At 40.5% G+C, this 18644-nt stretch overlaps 1 protein-coding gene across 3 annotated transcripts in view; it reads right to left on the reverse strand.

Annotated features, from left to right (window-relative positions):
• LOC120555617 (myocyte-specific enhancer factor 2A-like) overlaps positions 1 to 18644 on the reverse strand; it is a 48745-nt gene that overhangs the window by 23091 nt on the left and 7010 nt on the right. For 2 of the 3 annotated variants that reach the window (XM_039794469.1, XM_039794471.1), the window contains 2 exons: positions 5894 to 6081; positions 1150 to 1353 (listed from right to left, as the gene is read on the reverse strand). In XM_039794469.1, the coding sequence (XP_039650403.1) occupies positions 1150 to 1353; positions 5894 to 5947 (258 nt within the window). In that variant the 5' untranslated portion in view covers positions 5948 to 6081. Of the gene's footprint in view, positions 1 to 1149; positions 1354 to 5893; positions 6082 to 6894; positions 7096 to 18644 lie in introns of those variants that run through there. The other variant, XM_039794470.1, reaches the window with a different exon arrangement.

Raw genomic sequence — 18644 nt, forward strand, 5'->3', positions numbered from 1 at the left:
CTGCTCAGGGACCAAGATGCAACAGCAGGGTCCCACAGAACATTATCCAAAGTTGGAAGACCAACATATTAGTAGTCTTTTATCTATTTCCTGCAGAAAATCTCAGTCTCCATTATTAGTTAAGTCCATTTTGTACCAGCACTGCAAACTCTTGCTGTCCAGCACTTTCTGAGTAAACAACAACAAGATGCACTGAAAGTCTGACAGGGCAGATGTTCCGCCATTGTCATTACTTATTTACGTCTTTTCACCCACTCAACCTTCCAAGTTTGGCCATTAAAATTAAGTCTTATAGTTCATACAAATTAACTTTATCTCTCTTTTAACAACTAAATTAATTGCTAAAAATGACTCTTGATCACCCTTAAACTATATCAAAGTGTTAGCATGCATACTGTAAACAGCTACCAACTAGAGAACTATTATTTTTGCACCAAACCTTTTCTCACATTTTGGGGAAGTTGGACCATCTTGCCAAATTTAGTAATTCTAAAAACTCTAAGAAACCCATGTTAGCAGTGTGTGAGATCCATAGAATTTTCTTAGGATAAGTTTTTTCACGTTTCACTGTATTCTTTATTATTTATCATTTTTTTTTTTTTTTTTTTTTTTTTTCCCTCAGGGTTTTGCAACCAGTATAAGCAAATGAAGTCCTGATTACCTCTTGAAGTCCTATTGTTCTTTGTTACAGGGAAATCCTGGTAGTCTCTCCTGCCTCTCCAATGTTACAGCTAATGTTGGAATGTATTTTGTGTTGTACAGTATATAAAGTTCAGCATTTATGTGTTCCCTCAAGTGACAAAAATATTTTGAATGCCTTTCAAATGTCTCGGGTTACCTATCAATTCCCAAGGCATGAATGCACTCTGAACTATCAAATGACAAAATCTTTCAAATATTATATCTTTTCTACCATTTTGCAACATTGCATATTTGTATTTAGGCATTTACCTGGCACTCACAACAACACTATTTATAGGTTTCAATAGATCACCCATCAAAAGTAATTTTCTCTCCAAACACAGACTGGAAATTAATAAGACTTTACCGGGTACTGTATTTTGTCAGAGCTCTCCAATGACGACACTAACGCTGACATTATGACATGAGATAGAAAAGACCATTTGAACTAAATTGCACTGTACTCACCTCTACAATGTCAGAGTTGGTTCTGCTCTCATGGGGTTCATTGTACTCGGTGTATTTCAGCAGGACTTTATCCATGTCAGTGCTAGCATACTGGAACAGCTTGTTGGAGCTGTTAAAGATGATGAGGGCGATTTCACAGTCACACAGAACGCTCAACTCATAGGCCTTCTTCATCAGACCAAACTTCCTCTTCATGAAAGTCACCTAGAAAGACAGAAACCAAGGATTCATCTAGTTTTCTTCAAACATCTGCCCCTGTCCCTTGACATTAAAGGACGAGGGAAGTATTACGAGGAGTTTGGCTTCGATAAGTTGGGGTTTTGACCAGAAAAGTTGTTAGACCCGTAGGCAAGTGTCTTTTTGACAGGGGCCCGGTGCGGGCCAGTGACAGACTGATGGCAGTTACCTTGGTCCTTTGGTTCTTTGGCCCTCCATTAAGTGTCTAAGTTTCCAACTGAAGAAAATTACTTACTTAAAAAAAATTATCCAGGCCCCTGGTTAGCTCACCTGGTAGAGCAGGTACCCATATATAGAGGTTTGCTCCTCGCCGCAGCGGCCGCAGGTTCAACTCCAACCTGTGGCTCTTTACTGCATGTCATTCTCCTTCTAAGCTGTCCTATCCAAATAAAGGCCTAAAAATGCCCAAAAAATATCCAATGCTTAGGCCCGGTGGGCCACCAGGCTTGCCATACACTGGGGGGAACCTTGGAACCTATGAGCATCACACAACTCAGTGCTTACTCAGAGGCACAACCAATTTACATGCAGGAAGTACAACACAGATACAAAAAAAAAACTATAATTAAATAACAGGTTACTTTTTTAAATGATTTCCAAGCTGGAATCACCTGCTTGTCTGCATTACCATTTTTCTCTTCATTTTCTATTACCTATGGATTTTCTGAGCTGTCCTTTGCACCAGAAGACTCCATTATTTGTACACTTAAAACATAATTGTACTGTAGAAGGCATACAATATTATATGTTAAATGTAGGTAGGTGGAGGCCAAGGGGGGGTTAATTTTAGGCATTTTGCTGCTACTTTACTTTTACCCAGAACAACTGATAACTGATAACGAGAAGGAGGGGGGGTTCCCAAAACAGGGTGGCAATAACCTGGAAATCTACTGGAATGCCACTGATTAAGTGGGTGGGGAATGAGGGTGGGGAAAGCAACTGAGTAATGTTTACCCTCCCTTAATGATTACTATCAAGCTGTTCAGCCTTGAGCCTTGAATCATATTCCTTGAAAGTCGACACACTGTCAGTAAACCTTAATGGAAGATATAAAAACTAAAAAACATTCCAAGCATACATTATATTGTACTTAGGGCTGCACAATATAACGCTTTGTTTTATCTACAACAACAAGTTTTGTGTTAGTTGAAAGAAAATATCTGTAAAAAAACTTTCACCTGTAACTGTCATTCTTTTTAGTGCTGCCTTTCATGTTCAATTCTATGTTCAATTTGTTCAATAAAAGAATGTTGGAAATGATTTCCTTTCATTTGTTTTAAATCCTACAGTTTGTTGTATTTTAGCAGAATACGGAAAGCAGCAGAAGGGAGTACACTTTATCTGATTATTTATCGCAAGTACTGTCGTTATCGCGATATTTAACGATATCGCATATTTTCCAATATCGTGCAGCCCTAATTGTACTGTGATTCAAAATGATAAGAGCTCTTGAAACCTTTATGTTCCCTGAAACCATAGTATGCATCTCAACCATAAGGCTTAAGTGAAATGTTTGGTCACAGGTCACACATGGATCGCACTCTCATCCCTTTTTTTGGTGTGCAGTTAACTCCCTGCAGTGAGTCATCTGTATTTATCTGTTAATGTCTTCCTTCCGTCATGGCCTTTGGGATCCTGACTCATGTCTTCCCACCTTCTCACACCTCCAAGACTTCCAGCAATGCAGAGTATCAGGTGTATTTAGTTAATGTTTCCCTGCTTCATTTTCTTACATTTCTACATATTCACAGCTCTGCAGCTCAAACACAGTCTTCTACTGTTGGCTACCTAGCCGTTCTACTACAGTGGTAAGTTAAGATACTTGCTTAAAGGCACTGTATCAGAAGTTGTTGATGAAGTGCAGTGGGCAGTGGTGGCCTGAAGGTTAGAGAAGCGAGCTTGTTACCGGGAGGTTGTCGGTTCAATCCCCAGACCGACAGGATAAAATCTGGGTGGGGAAAGTGAAAGAACAGCGCTTGTCCCTCCCTCATTACCACCACTGAGGTGCCCTTGAGCAAGGCCCTTAACCCCAACCGCTCCAGTGGAGCTGCTCAGTGACCAGCAGGTCAGACTGTGGTTGTACTGGGCAGCTTCCAGGTATGAATGTGGAACTGTGTGAATGTGATCAGGGTGTTCCTGCAAAAGAGAGGCTGCCTCTCAGTGAACCTTCCCTGAATAAATAAAGGTTAAATAAAAAAAATAAAAAGTGAAGAGTCTTGCTTCTTCAATAATATAAATACTAACAGCAACTACAATTTCCCCTCAAGTTGTAGTCAAATTCTACAACACGTTAGCAGTGACACATGGAGGAGGAGCAGAGTAATAGGCAAATTGTTTGTAATTTGTTTGTTTTTCCAGTTTCAGTCTCTCCAAAGGTTATAGTTGGTGTTCTGCCAAAACTTGCAGTTCACTGATGGTAATTCTAAATTATCCTATAAACATGGCATTGAAGAGGGGTTAGGAAGAGGAGGAATCTCCTAATCAGACTGGCAGTGGTGTTTCAAGCAAGTGTGTGTGCATTTCAGAGATATTTAATCTGTTTATCAGAAAATATCCACACCCCTCCCATCCATTGCCACTATTCTTGCCCCCTGAAATAAAGACACAAACAGAAACATCCCCTCAATCAGCTGTAACTTCTGAGCCTTGATCTCCTTGGAGGAACGTATGCTTCGTCCAAAATGGGCAAGACTGGAAGTCAGATAAGTGACATATGCAGAGTGGAAGCTATAGCCTTCCTAAGCCAAAGCATGTCAGTTGCTGGGTTAAATGTGTGGAATCTAGTGACATCCAGCTGCTCTCTACTTCCAGCCCAACTTGAAGGCTTTTACCTAGGGAACTGCAAAGAGTACCATTATATGCATGATAGCATTGTGGCTTTTTATATTTGATAGCAAAGGAAGCCAGATAGAGTTAGACATGTGCTATTGACAAGTGATTTAGTCTCCCATTTAGTCATAAAAGACTATTTTTATAAAACATTTGGACATTTTCCCAATAGGGATGATATAATGTCACATTTGGTCTCCAGTGCAGTTTAGTTTGTTTTCGAAATGTCTGAGAAGCAAAATGTCCTCAGCCAAGATGTTGGAGCTCCTGCAACCTCACATGTTCCAGGCAGGGAGCAAAGACTGCATCAGATGGCCAACCAAGTTCATGTTCAACCAAGCTGAACATTTGCACTAATGCCACAAGCATCTGGGACGGTAGTAGTCACTGAATAAATGCTGCATCTCATTACAGTAACTGGATTAGATAATAGTGGGAAAATGGATGCAACAATTCTCACTATGATTCGAAGGGCAGTTACCGTTAAAGTTGGGGTTTCTTTTTTCATAGTTACTGTACATCCTAAATGATTTTTTAAATCATGTTCTTTATTTCTTGAGCTTTCTTGACTTGCAAATATATTTCTATGAAAAGAGATAACAAAGAACTACCTTGTTCCTCTTTTAGAATATACTTTTGACTGCTGATAACTGGTGTATCGCTGGTTCATCTTTTATACTGTCATTATTATATAACTCTGCATAGTGTGTAATAGTGTGGTAGTTTAAAAAAGAGGAAAACCAGCTAAAAACACTTGATGCACTTTAAAGATAAAACAAGAACACAAGCCAACTTCCCGAAATAGAGTACAAGAAGCTATATATACAGCAGGCTCCGGTGATGCCCACCTGACAGCTAAAGCAGTGTCTATCTAAAAAGGCTCTGGCCAAGACAACCAAACATCAAATATAAACATCATCCCAGATATTTATTTTCCAGCCACATCCCTATTTCCAGCGCCTGCGCCTTCCTTTCAGACAGGCTGGTATTTGTTGTGCTGTTGGGGGTGATATATATAGAGGAGTCAGACAGAGAGGGATTCCAGTGGGTAGCAGTGTGGCTGCGCAAGGAGACGGTGAGGAGAGAAGGCCACTGTGTGTCCCTAACACTGACCCACCCTGCTAATGACAGGGTGCCGTCCGGACCCAGCTAACCCCAAATTACTGCCGTCGCCACCAGCTGTGACCAACGCACTCTCAAAAGTAAAATGGCTGAGAGGGATCTTTAGGATTTTTTTTTTTTTTATCCAAACTTAAGGGGATCCAAAGAAGGCTCTCTGAGGGATCCCTTTGTAAATTGTCCATGAACCCGTCAATACATTCATATAATATTTGGTCTTTCTACAGGACACTCTAATAAAAACTATGATAGGGCCACTGTTAAAATGGCAACTTCACTCTGCTTGTTGCTCCTCTGAATCTTCAAACTCCGTTATATCACGAGTTGTGAGAGTGGCATCTTAGCAGCATTCAGGGCCACTCATTAACACATCACATATCATAAAAGCTAACCAAAGCTTCCTCTAGATGTTGTTTACCACAGCAGAAACATAGTGTGTTTTGTATGGATGTGTGTTGTGATACAGAAGACTGAGGAAAGGATCAACAGTGCAATGGAATAAGTATACAACTAAATGGCTAAGATGTAAAATTAGATGACAAAAGGATAAGACACTGACCTGTCGGTTCCTCTCATCTACGATCCGGGTGATCTGGATCTTCTTCCTCCCCATTGCAAAAACAACTTCTTCTAACAGCCGAAGAAGAATATCAGTGGGCTTCAGGTAGTCAAGAGTTCAACAGACAATCCTTAACACATAGTTCCACTGTCAGCGCTGTTACTCCAGTGTCAGTTTTTCATGGCTTGCTGAAATAGAGCGAGATAGAGACAGGGTTATTATTAACAGTGGCAAAAAAACCTTTATATTCAGCAAATTCATTTAAATTCTTGCACAAATCGTATAGTGAATGTTCACAAAAGCATCACTGGACAAAAACTCATAGATCCCTTGCACCAAGACAGAAGGCAATATCAAGAAATCCCAGTTAGTACTTTGGCAGAACAGCTTTGCACTCTGGAATGGACTTAACATACACTGTCCCTAGTTTAATAATGACGGATGAATAAAGTACATCTATATATTTTACTATAGGCTGTTTTCTGGAGACATTTTTACACAGTATTTCGAATGATTCTGTACAAATATAACTGTGCAACCGTCTAGAATGCTGTTTTCTAGGCCACCTTGGCTCGACCAGATGGATCATTCTTGCCATGTGTCTTCGGGCTTTCCTCACTTTTGTCCCAGGAAGGATGAATACACCAGCTGCTTCTTTCCACCTGACAGCAAGAAGCTTCACCAGGAAGGCATTAAGTAAAACAAAGGTTCCCTGAACAACCAGCAGTATTTGCTAGTCCAGGACATGATCTCTCACAGGTTTCCAACCCACAAATGCACAACCAAGCCAAAGGCACTGTTACAGAGGACTGATCCATCATTTGTGTCACAGCAGAGTGCAGGAGTGCTATTCCCTTCCATTCTTCACAGTCTTTTCCAAAGTCTTTTTGGCCCCTTGGAATTTAATCTGTGACTATTGTATTTACATTAAACACATCAGGAAGGACTCAGAAGCACACTAACAGTAGAGTTAAATCCAGTGCATCTACTTCATCACACACCTTGTCTAGCTGGCTCCAAACTCTCCTCCACAGCAACACTCCTTCACATGCACCAACATAAATATTCAGCCCCGCAGTCTTCAGTGAACTCGACTCCGCTCTCCCACTCTCTCCTCCTGCAGGAGTGCCCACCTGCCTTGCTCTGTCCCTCCTCTGCTCAGCCTTAGTGTTTCTGAGCCCTGGCTTCCCCAAGAGCGCCTTAGCTCTCTCCTAATCTCATCTGATCTGGGAGGGGGCAGAGAGTGAGGCGAAGCCAGGCTTTATTCTAACCCTCTCTGGATTACTGCAGCATGTGGATCCCAGAGCTGAGCCACCAAACCCACCCATTGCAGGGCCAGTTCACAGGGTTGGGAGATAGGAGAAATACATTTGTCATGCACCAGTAGAAATGTATTGGTGATTATTTGCTGATTTAAATGACCTCTATATTTAATCAAATATAATATAATGGAACGCCAGTCACTCAAATACCCCATACAGCAGATAAAGGAAGAATTTAAAATACATTTAAAAGCTAGTTGTTTATGGTATTGTGGTCTTCTCCCTTTGAGTGATTGTTTAAAAGCTTCCTATTGAGAATACACCCTTACATTTCATATTTATTTGTCCTTGAACATTTAAGAGCTACATTGCATATAATTGAAATTGGTTTGCAAGAGACTGCACGCTATCTTCTAACCCATCCAATTCACCACCAGCTCAGATCCCAGCTGACCCTGCCAAGTCAGTTCAGGGTACACACTGCAACAAAGACTCCTTGCATATTTGGGATTTAAGGGTCACAAGGATTTATCCGTTTTACAATCTGGATGATTTGATGGCAAGACACAAATATTTTGAAAAGAGAAAAAAAAAATCCTTTGCACTACACTCCTGTGCTGCTATTTCCATGAGAAGAGACATTTCTTTCAGCATGTCTTCTTCAGTGATTGCTCAGTTTAACTTAAGGAGATTGTTCAGTTTAATTGAACACTTAAAGTCACTTTATAATGCTCTCTGGGGAAAAGCAGAAGACGTTTTCTAGCACTTGTAATAATTGAGTTATTGTGTTGATAATAATGCGTTGATCTGCTAAAAGACATAATGCAATGGTTTTAGCAATAATCGATTTGAAACATTTTGATTCACAATAATCAAGCTGAATCAAAACTACTCTATAGTCTGCCAGGAATAAAAAGCTGAAACTGGGACTGACACTATATTATCAATCAACAATCAATTTTTATTTGCCACATGAAATCGAACGAACTACAATTCCTGTTAAATGTTATGCAATCAGCTCCTTGAACTTGTGCATGTTTCATCATGAAGCAGAATGTGGCCGTCAGATCAACACAACAGTCACCCGGTTGAATGGCTCCAGGACTGCAGGATCCATCCAAGTCTCGGTGGAAGGACACCACAGCTCCCGACATCCCGCTGGAAAACGTCACAGGTACACAGGCACGGAGGCCAGCTCACTGTCCGACGCCTGCACACTGGCTAGCAGGATGCCCAGCAGAGAAGTTGCAGTTGGTGTTCAATTCCTCCACGCGGGCCTCGTGCCTCCTCTGATGTAGAGATGGAGATGGATGCAGAGATGGTCTTGCTTGTCCATGTAGTCTGGATCGTAGCCATAGGTTGTAGCCATCTTCACCCTTTCCTCTGAGTTGACTCTGATGTTTACATTTGAAAACTCTAACCAGCCAGGCAAGCAGAATGAGCAGGAGACTGGTGAGTTGATTTCCCTATCCTGATCAGAGACTCATCATCAGATGGCCACGGAGATAGTCTTGCTAGCTTGAGCTTATCTTCTCCACCTTTTCCTCTGTGTTTACATTTGAAAACTTCATTGGCGAGATGGCTAGCTAGCCCAGGCTAGCAGAGTTGTCAGGAGTCTGGCAAGTTGATTTCCCGATCCTGATAAAAGACTCATAGCCACATGCCATCACCGCCCAACGTCAACCACATACAGTAAAGCACAACTAATATTTATAAAATAGACAATTTAGCATACATTTTGCAGAGCTGATGGAGAGGCGACTGGAGAGGTCTGCGCCTTCTTCTTTCGGTTATTGCTGTCAGTGCCAGTGTTAAATATTATGGTTACTACCCCTTATGCCATTACTTAGATGACATTAAACATTTAGATGTGAAGATCTTCCAGTTTGACAACACTGACAATATATATCTAGTGTGTTGGCCTGCTTTATATATAACACTGGTGATAAATGGAGGCTTGAATATAAAGTACATACAACACAAATAAAATACAAATTTACCAATTTATAGACAATTTTCTCTCTTTGAAGATAAATCTCCGTCTCAGGCTGCAGAGTCTGCAGGACAACGATGGAGCCTGTTCTACATTTACATCTCACATCCCGGACAAGTTGTCCTGATCAATGCAGATGTAATATGTCACTATGGCAGAAACTCTATCTTGCTGACGTAAAAATCAATACAACCCACGGGATGAGCCAACGGGCTGCAGCAGCCAGCACTCACACAAACATTTACAAGGCCGAGCTATACTGTATGTTTTAATAACATTACATCCAAAAGAAAAGTCACACCTAATCTGGTACAATGAACAGCACAATTTAATGTTTTTCATTTAAAGTTTTATGGCAACACAGGACCGAATTATCTTGAGTCTCTTTTGAATTATTAACCTCTGTTAATTTTCAAGTGTTTTCAGATTATATAATAAAACTTATGTAGCCATTTAAATAAAACCATTGGTTATACAATTTCAAAATTAATCCAAAGCCTGAAACACAACCTACATACTGCTGAATCTGTAGGATTTTCTTTGATCATGGGGTGTATTTTTTGGTATCTCAGGTCCTCAGCTTGTTAAATAAAAACAATTTTAAATAATGGTATTCAAACATTATTATTCATTATGTGCATATTTAGCATTTTGGAAAATTATTTTCTAAATATATTTATTAATTTCCTGAAAGGCCTGAAATTTTTTTTATGAAACAGCTCTTTCTAATCTATGCTTGCCTCTGACCTTCTCAACGCCTCTCTTTCACTTCAAAATATACCCCCCGTTGTCTGGATGTATCCTTAACAAGAAGTGCTAAGCCCCCTGAGCGAACCTCACAGCCAAACGCTCTCCTCTTTATCTCACCCATGAAATCCAATTCCTGTGGATCTTTGGAAGTGTGACAATGCTTTGTGAGGGTGTGAAACACACTTCTCCAAGGTTGGATTGTAAAGGATTTCATATCTGTTATGCCTATATAATAGCAGAATGCCACTTATTGTTGTTTTGGTAAATGGAGCTGATTTTTCATCTAGCATTTTTCTACACATAAAGTATACTGAATGTTGTACATGACTGCATCATGAGCACATGATCAAACAGTATTTCTGATGGCTAATATAGCTGTCAATAAATTCACTAATGCTTTACCTCCAGTGTTTTCTCACATGAACATAAGGCATGGTTATGACAGGCTTAAAGGAACAGTTTGAAATTTTGGGAAACCTATTTATTTTCTTTTTTGTTAAAAGTTAGATGAGATCAATACCACTCCCATATCTGTATGATAAATATGAAACTGGAGTCATGAGATGGTTACCTTAGCTTAGCATAAAGACTGGAAACAGGAAACAGGAGGTGAAGAGCTAGCCTTGCTCTGCACAATGTAGATATGAGGTATCGATCTTCTCAGCAAACTGTTGGCACGAAAGCAAATAAGCATATTTCCCAAAATGTCTAACAATTAGGCCACTTTAAACTATTCCTAGATTTCAATCTTGTGACTAATGGATATATTGATAATAAAACTGATACTTGACTGATTGATACATTGCTAATTTACAGGATCTCTAAATAACCACCATATGCAAGGCACCTAACTCAATACTACTACAAAATCCTCAGTCGGTGACAGTAGAAGACTATGGCCTATGACTGTACTGGGCAGTTCATAGGAAATATGAAGTGTACGCAGTGGGAGTGAGGCAGTACACTCAGGCAATTATTCTTCCAATTGTTCTTGGTTTGGAAACTCTTACATCTATCCCCCATGTGTGTTTGCATGTGTGTGTGTGTGTGTGTGTGTGTGTGTGTACACATACACAGTACCACACATTTAATAACTTTTAGCATCCAGTGTGCAAAAGACCATGACAGGGCCCCTTTAACACTGGTCCGTTGACCCCTATAAAGACCAATAAACGGGGTTAACAATAAGTGTAAAAATAACAAATTCTAAAAGAAAAAAACAGCACTAATTAACAGGTCCCCCCTTCTTTTAACATCGTCTCATGTAAAGAATAAACACATTCAGAGCTGCTGAAGGTTAATCATGCTGGGTCTTAACAGCACCAGGTTGTTTTCGGTACAAAGCAGCACAGAGTAATTGGCAACCCTTTCATCCCTCCTCCTCATTAAAGACCATGCATTCATCTCTAATTGTGTTGGCCCCACCATGACCTCTGCTCCAGTCCCTCCAACAGTGAATCAATAAGGTGTCAAGCTGATGCTACCCAGCATGCATCACTAGGTAACCCCCCCCCCCCCTATTCTGCTACCAGTAGAATAAAGTAACCACTGTGTCCAATAGGGCTGGGACGATATGCTTTTGTCCCGGATTGATTCTTTCATGATACATGGGTGCCGATTCGATTTGTATCGCGATTTTCATTTATTGCGATTCTAGAAGTATTGTGATTCGATAGTATTGAGTATTGCAATTTTCTTTTCCTTCTTTAACTAAAACAAATGTTGAATAATACACTTCTTGAGACACCCCTAGTATTCAATATGTGCAAGAGTGAAGACTCATTTTGGTTTGGTAGATTACTGTATAGAGCTGGGCCTGGTTGTCAGTGAGGAAACAGCCGTGGCCAGATTCATGGCCATTTGCTGGAAGATGAAAGAGTTTCTGTTTCATCACTGTTTGCAGAAGTGTTAAGGACTGATGACACAGATTGCATTCCTTATTCACGTCTTAACCTTCCCTGCAGCTTGCTCATCTCCATGTTCTGCTATACTTCTCTTTTTGCTCAATCTTGTCCTTCCTCCTCGAGCATCTTATTTGCATCGTACCCATCAGCAGGGAGAGAACGAGGCTCTCTTGCTCGAGGCATAACTAGGCAGACTGTTAGAAGATTCTTCTCCCCTGCTAGCCCGGACTTTGAAGTTCTCATAACAAGTGGAGTTTTTACAAAAGTTCTTAAGGGGAACTTATACATGGTAAACAGCCAGGCCATGTGGTGGTCCTGCTCCCGAGGGAGGTGGAGTGAGATCAGGCTTGTTTACTGGCTGAAGTGTTTAACACTTCCCTGTTTAGAGTAGCACTCAATGTGCCGCCCCTCCCCACATGCCTAGTTGTGAATACGAGTTTTCTTTGATGTAAGGAAAGCGAATGACAATTTATGTAAAAACATAATGGAGTTGCGGCTACTTAAAAGAACCAGCGATGAAATTAGCATTTTCTTATGCAAATTATGCTCTGACTGGCACAATACACAATCTTTGAATAAGCAGACGTTAATACAAACATCCCAACCAGCAACGACAGCGGCATATGAGTTTCCTTGTAAATCTGCCCAATGACAAAACCTGAGATTCAGTACCGTCAATCTCAAAATGTTCCACTTCACCCTTTTCTATGGCTTATTATGTCTTTTATAGCAAGACAGGGGCAATGAAACAAAGTCTTGCTATTGTCTGCTGCTAGGCACAGCAAGAGCACGGACTGTGATGAATTCATCACCCTCATTAAGACAGGCTAGCCTCTAGTTTTATGCAGCCTGAGTATCCACGCTGGCCTCTGCTGCTTTGCAGGTCACTAAGCTAATGAGTTTTTGCCTGAAATGTTATAATTAAACGCATCTCCCTCCACCAGCAGCCCAGCCATTTAATGCCAGGCTGAAGGCCAGGGAGATTAGATGGCTCTAAGTGTCATCTGTCATTCCACCCGACTCCCCCATTCAGTTAGAAAACCAGAAGATGCTGTGGTAATGTGTCAAGTATGAGTGTCTATGAAGATGAGAGTATAGAAAATGCTCTGTGAGTGTGTACATGTTTATGTCGAGGCAAAATGTGTTTTATATACAAAGGGTAGTTTCATCAGAAGCTGGAGCTATAGGCTACGCATGGCTGTAACCCGCCAGTAAACAGAGTAAAAGAAGTAGAGGTTGCTAACCGGAAACAAAAGAAGTCGCTTTGGCCATCTAACCGCATGCAATATTTATTTTCTGTGGATGGCGAAGGCATGACCCATCCTACTCTGCTTCTGATTGATTGGTTAGAGTTAGGGTAGTCTACTGTATATTCTTGACGATCCACTTCCGGGATTGCTCCATTGCCGCCGGAAAATTCGCCAGATTTCACTCATTTAGGCCGGATATCCGTTGCCTTGGGCTTCATTTGTGTTGGCATTTTAAACTCTGGTGGATTTGTGAGGACTATGGTTAACGGCTCCTCAGATCTCTGCAGGGTAAATCCAGACAGCTAGCTAGACTATCTGTCCAATCAGAGTTTTCTATTGCACGATTAAAACTACTTTTGAACGTAAGCATTCCACCAAAACAAGCCAATAAACCAGAGCACGTTTTCCTCCCATCCCCGAATGCTATGTGGAGTAGCCAGACCCTCCTCCAGCGTACTTTGGAGGAGGGTAAGAATACCAGGGTAAGCCAATCAGAGGAAGAGTATGTACAAGGGAAAACACTGAGATCGGTCTTCAAGAATTTGGTTCGGTTGGGCAAGTTTTAATTGTTCTTTTATGTCAGCAACTATTGGCTATGTTTTATGTTATACTGGGACAAAGACACTTTATGGGAATATCCAGGAGATGCAAACAGCGGAAACAGCTGATCGGTCATGTGAGTTTTATTTTTTTGCTACGACAGAAGGCAAAAGTGTTTCCACATCCCATTTTTTTGTGTGAAGTAAACTTTTATCGAATTTTTCCGTTTTCATCCACCTTTTCTGATAAAAATACAGTATGTGAATGAAAACATGGCTACTGACACCCTATTCTCCAGCATGCAACACTGTTACTCACAATCTCCCAGCCTTATAAAATCTCCAAGACAGCAGTCTACTCATTTAATTACTGACCCACTGTGATGTAATTTCATCATTGTGTTGCTTTTATGACAGTGGCAGTGGGATAAGATTTTCCTGTCTCAACACAGAGACACTGATGTCATGCCTGCAACACAGATGGAAACACAAGCTGCCCTGTAAAATATGGCTATGCTTCCACACTCTCTGTTCCTTTCATAAAAACAGTAATTGGTCTTCAGCTAGACTTTCAATACTGACATAATATGTTTATTTTTGCTCTCTTCCATTGTCATGTTTCCATGGGCCAAACTATCAGCTGTAATACTGAAGTGAAGTGACACGTCCTAGATCATAAACCCCATCCCCTACATGTTAGCAGATGGGACATGGGCCAAACAAAACAAAATTAAAGTATGCGTCAAATACATTTTTCCAAAAGATGGTTTCTAATTTTTGTTCAAGTGTTCATTTTTCTGATAAGTTTGGTTTTTATTAGTTATTTGATGCTATAAAAACAGGGTGACACGTCATGATTGACAGCTATGATTGACTTGCGTTTGGTCGGGCGGGTGTATGATTGGGCGGACTTCGATACCGCGGCTCCACCGCCCAATCACAACACGCTGATGTGTTTTGTTCCCAACTGCCCCAACAAAGTGTTTTGAATTCACAACAGCTCAGATTTGCGTCTCTGGCTAGCTTCTGGTCCATAGCTACAGTAGTGGAGGCTCATGGGTATTGTAGTATTTAGAGCTTCCACAATGCCAAACTGATGGAAAGAAAACATGATGTCTCTGAAACTAAGTTGAAATAATTGTGTTTCTATGCTGAACATTGAGGATATCAGTAAAAGAAAAATTTGAAATGGGAATACTGAAAGGGAAAAGCCTTCCTGAAGCAGCAGCTCCTCCCACCAACTATTTGAACGCACTCTCGTTTGTTTATTGTTTCAACCTTAAATTCAGATTCATTCAACCTTAGCTCCACTCCACATTACTCGTCCTAGTCGTGTGGGGCCCCCAGCAATGTATTAATGCCGCCTGGGGGTTCCTGTAGGGCTGGGCAATATATCGATATTATATCAATATCGTGATATGAGACTGGATATCGTCTTAGATTTTGGATATCGTGATTTGACACAAGTGTTGTCTTTCCTGGTTTTAATGGCTGGATTACAGTAAAGTGATGTAATTGTTTTGTTTTTTAGATTTTTTTTGGGCAGTTTAGGCCTTTATTTGTATAGGACAGCTTAGACTTGAATGGGGAGAGAGAAGGAGAATGACATGCAGCAAAGGGCCGCAGATCGGAGTCAAACCCGCGGCCGCTGCGTCGAGGAGTAAACCTCTATATATGGGCGCCCGCTCTACCAGGTGAGCTAATCAGGTGCCCATGATGTAATTTTTTTTAAACTTAAACAGATGTACAGTATAATATCTACAGAACAAGTGGTAAGTAGCCTACAGCACTTTCTAATCATACAGTACAGTCACACAAACACCACATATACAGTATATATACTGTAGATCTGCACAGACAATCTTTTCATCTCTCAGCCCCATAACTTCATCTCTCTAGCCTTTGATCTACTAAATGATATTATAATGAATTCTTTAACATTTTTTGTTTGTTCCTGTTCTAATTGAAATTCTGTGCTTTCAGCAAAGTAATATCATCCTTTTAATGTTGTGAGGCGATGGAAAGTAGATCCGAGGCCTCTATCCTGAGGACACACACACACACAGACACACACACACACACACACACACACACACACACACACCTCTTTGAGATTACTGGGTAAACAGTGGCCTTTTTTCAAGTTGGGATATATACAGGACAAGTAAAGTTCAGTTGGAATCATTACACAAGTCCTTCCACATGCATTCATCCTGTATCAATCTCACATCAGTGGTGTATAGTATACAGAAGTATCAAAGATTGCTCCTTACAAATGGAACATCAAGGGAGTGTGCCACTAAAGCATTTTACAGCAACATTTTAAGTGGAGTGTGAGTGGATAATGGAGATGAATAACTGACACAATCTCAAGGCTTTGGCATACATTTCAAATGGCTGAACTTTTTTATGGGAAGCTTGAAGCTACTTCTAGAAATGTGTAGTGTTCGACACCCAAGACGATCACATGCTGACAGCTTACACTTTAGGAGAAAATCCCACCTTCAAACTTTAGCCTTTGTGTAAAGTGCTGCACCCCAATTATGCTGTCTTTTAAACTAATTTGTATTTTGCAACTCATGCTTCTTTTTATTTATTTATTCATATGTATGTGCATGTGTGTGTGAAGCACTTCGTAACTGCGTGTTTTTAAAAGTGCTATATAAATAAAGTGTTACTTACACTTACACTCCTGATCAATAGAAGGGGAAGAAGTGGGTGCTTCCACTGCGCTGTGAAACTACTAACTTGTAACTGCCATTATTCAAGCCTACAGTTGTTCAGTGTTTGAGTATCATTTAATGGAACCCAAGTACTGCACACAATCAGAATGAAGCCTTCCTCTCATTATAGGTGAGGATGTAGTTTTAAGTGCTTGTAAATGCAGCCAATGTTAACATTATAATATAACCTTATTATAATGTAAACTTTCTTTCCTTGATAAAATGTTTGTGTGATTTCAGAATTGGTTAGATTTTGTTAGCAGCTGGCATAGCTCATCCATCCTTCAAACTGACTGTTCTGGGAAGGAATTATTAGGCTGTGAGCAAATGTGCACAATTTCACTGAATTTCTGGCATGAGAAGAGATATTACATCTGGGATCAGATGGGTCACCTGGGATTAGGGTGTATAATTGCTAAAAGCCATGAGATCACACCGGGTGCTACTGTGGGAAACTAACGTCAGCCTGAACAGCCAGGCTACAGCAGGGCAAGCTGACTTCGATTTGTACAGTAAGTCACCAAAATCACCAGATATTATTGACATTATGAATTCTTACTGACCTAAATTTACTATACCAATACTGAAAGGTTTGATAATCTGAATCCCATATAAATCAATTGAAAAGAGCTACTGTATGACAACAAATTACAGCTAACCAACCAACCAATCAACCAATATCATGTACATATTCAGAAATATTTTCTCTAAAAGACATTAACAGCCTGAAATAGACGGTCCTCTCCCAGAAATCGACCGTATAAGTCGATTGTGCAAGCAGCTCATAATGACTCCTGTTTACGTTTGCTGTTAGGCAGCGACCTCTCGTGGCTGTAGTAATTCATCACGGGAGCAAATGACAAAGTGAGGTGACAAAGTATCGTTTCACTCAGGAGACTGGGGTTTGTGTCTCGTGTGAAACCAAAAGTCAACGGCCACTTTCTGAAATGAACCACCTTTTGCAGTGACGCCCATGACGTCCCCAATGCCTTTACATCCTCATTTTAGTAGTTTTACGTGACTATTTTTAAGCAAGTCCCTGATGTTTTTTGAAAGTATTTTTGTTGCCTAAACTTAACTAGTTACATTTCACAACGTTAACTACGTGTTTAAAATTGCCACCGTTACATCAAATAGAACAGTCATGTGATTAAAACTGGCACCACGATCACGTGATGCTGTCATGTGTTAAAAATGCAGATGCAGCAATAGAACGGTCATATATGTTGTTTTTGGGAGTCACTGGAAATCAGCCTATTCTGTCGTTTAGGTATGAGGATGTGTTGGCAGACCTTAAAATAACACTACCAGTAAACTAGAGGTATGTGAAGCTGTACAAAATTATTATCTAATGTCAAAGCTACCAAAATAGCATAAGCAAAGCTTTACAAATAAAGCTAAATAAACCAGAGACTGGATTTAACCAAACTGGCCTTTTAGCTGTTGTATCTGAGGTCCTGCACCTTGGTTGCAGTAAATCTAAAAGTATGATTGGTTACAGGAACATATTCATTTTTATAATAATAGTCAGAAGCACTCAAAGTGTAACAGAGTTAGAATAAGCTAACGGTGTGTGGAAGTTGCTGTTATAATAACCTAGTCCTCAACTCAGCATGAGTGTGTCTTCATGTAGGACCAGCATTAATAAAGTGTTGGCACCATTAAGAACAGCATCAGGACTCTGGTCTGGACCCTGTCTCTGCAAATCAACACTGAGTTTAATTAAGCCAAGCCACGCTGCCATTGACCCAACATTACTGTTTAACTTGGCAGGGCGGAGGGAAACCTATTTACTGTGAGCAACAAAGGCAGTTTTATAAGACTGTAGGAAAGTAGATTGCAAGGCTAATATTTGGAAATTGTTTTATTTGATTTCTGTATTTATAGAGTGTAATTTCTGCCTCTGCGGCATTTTTAGCATCAAAAGTGCGGGTGTGTGGCCCAGCAGTCAGACGGCAGGCAGCCAGAGGTTTGCTGGTTTGGAAGGACCAGCTCAGGCCTGATTACTGGGGCGTCCCTACAGGAAGAGTTCTCAAGTCCAATAGATTAGGAGCTCTTCCAGAGACCACAGCGAGAGGAGAAGAGAGAACATCAACCAAAGCATTCACTAGAAGGTACTGCTTAACACAGAAAACGTGATTGCAATTTGACTTCCCTGTAAAGATACACATAAAACACATTTTATATTTCGCCTTACCCCTCAACACTAAGTAATTTGAGTCAGCAGAACCAGAGTTGTATAATGCAGTTCTGATCTCACTACATATTCTGTGCTGGGCTCATTGTAGCTAATTTCAATTAACTGAAATTGTGGTTTTTATAATATTAAA

The sequence above is a fragment of the Perca fluviatilis genome, chromosome 3, assembly GCF_010015445.1.
Source record: "Perca fluviatilis chromosome 3, GENO_Pfluv_1.0, whole genome shotgun sequence".
NCBI classification, from domain to species: Eukaryota; Metazoa; Chordata; class Actinopteri; order Perciformes; family Percidae; genus Perca; species Perca fluviatilis.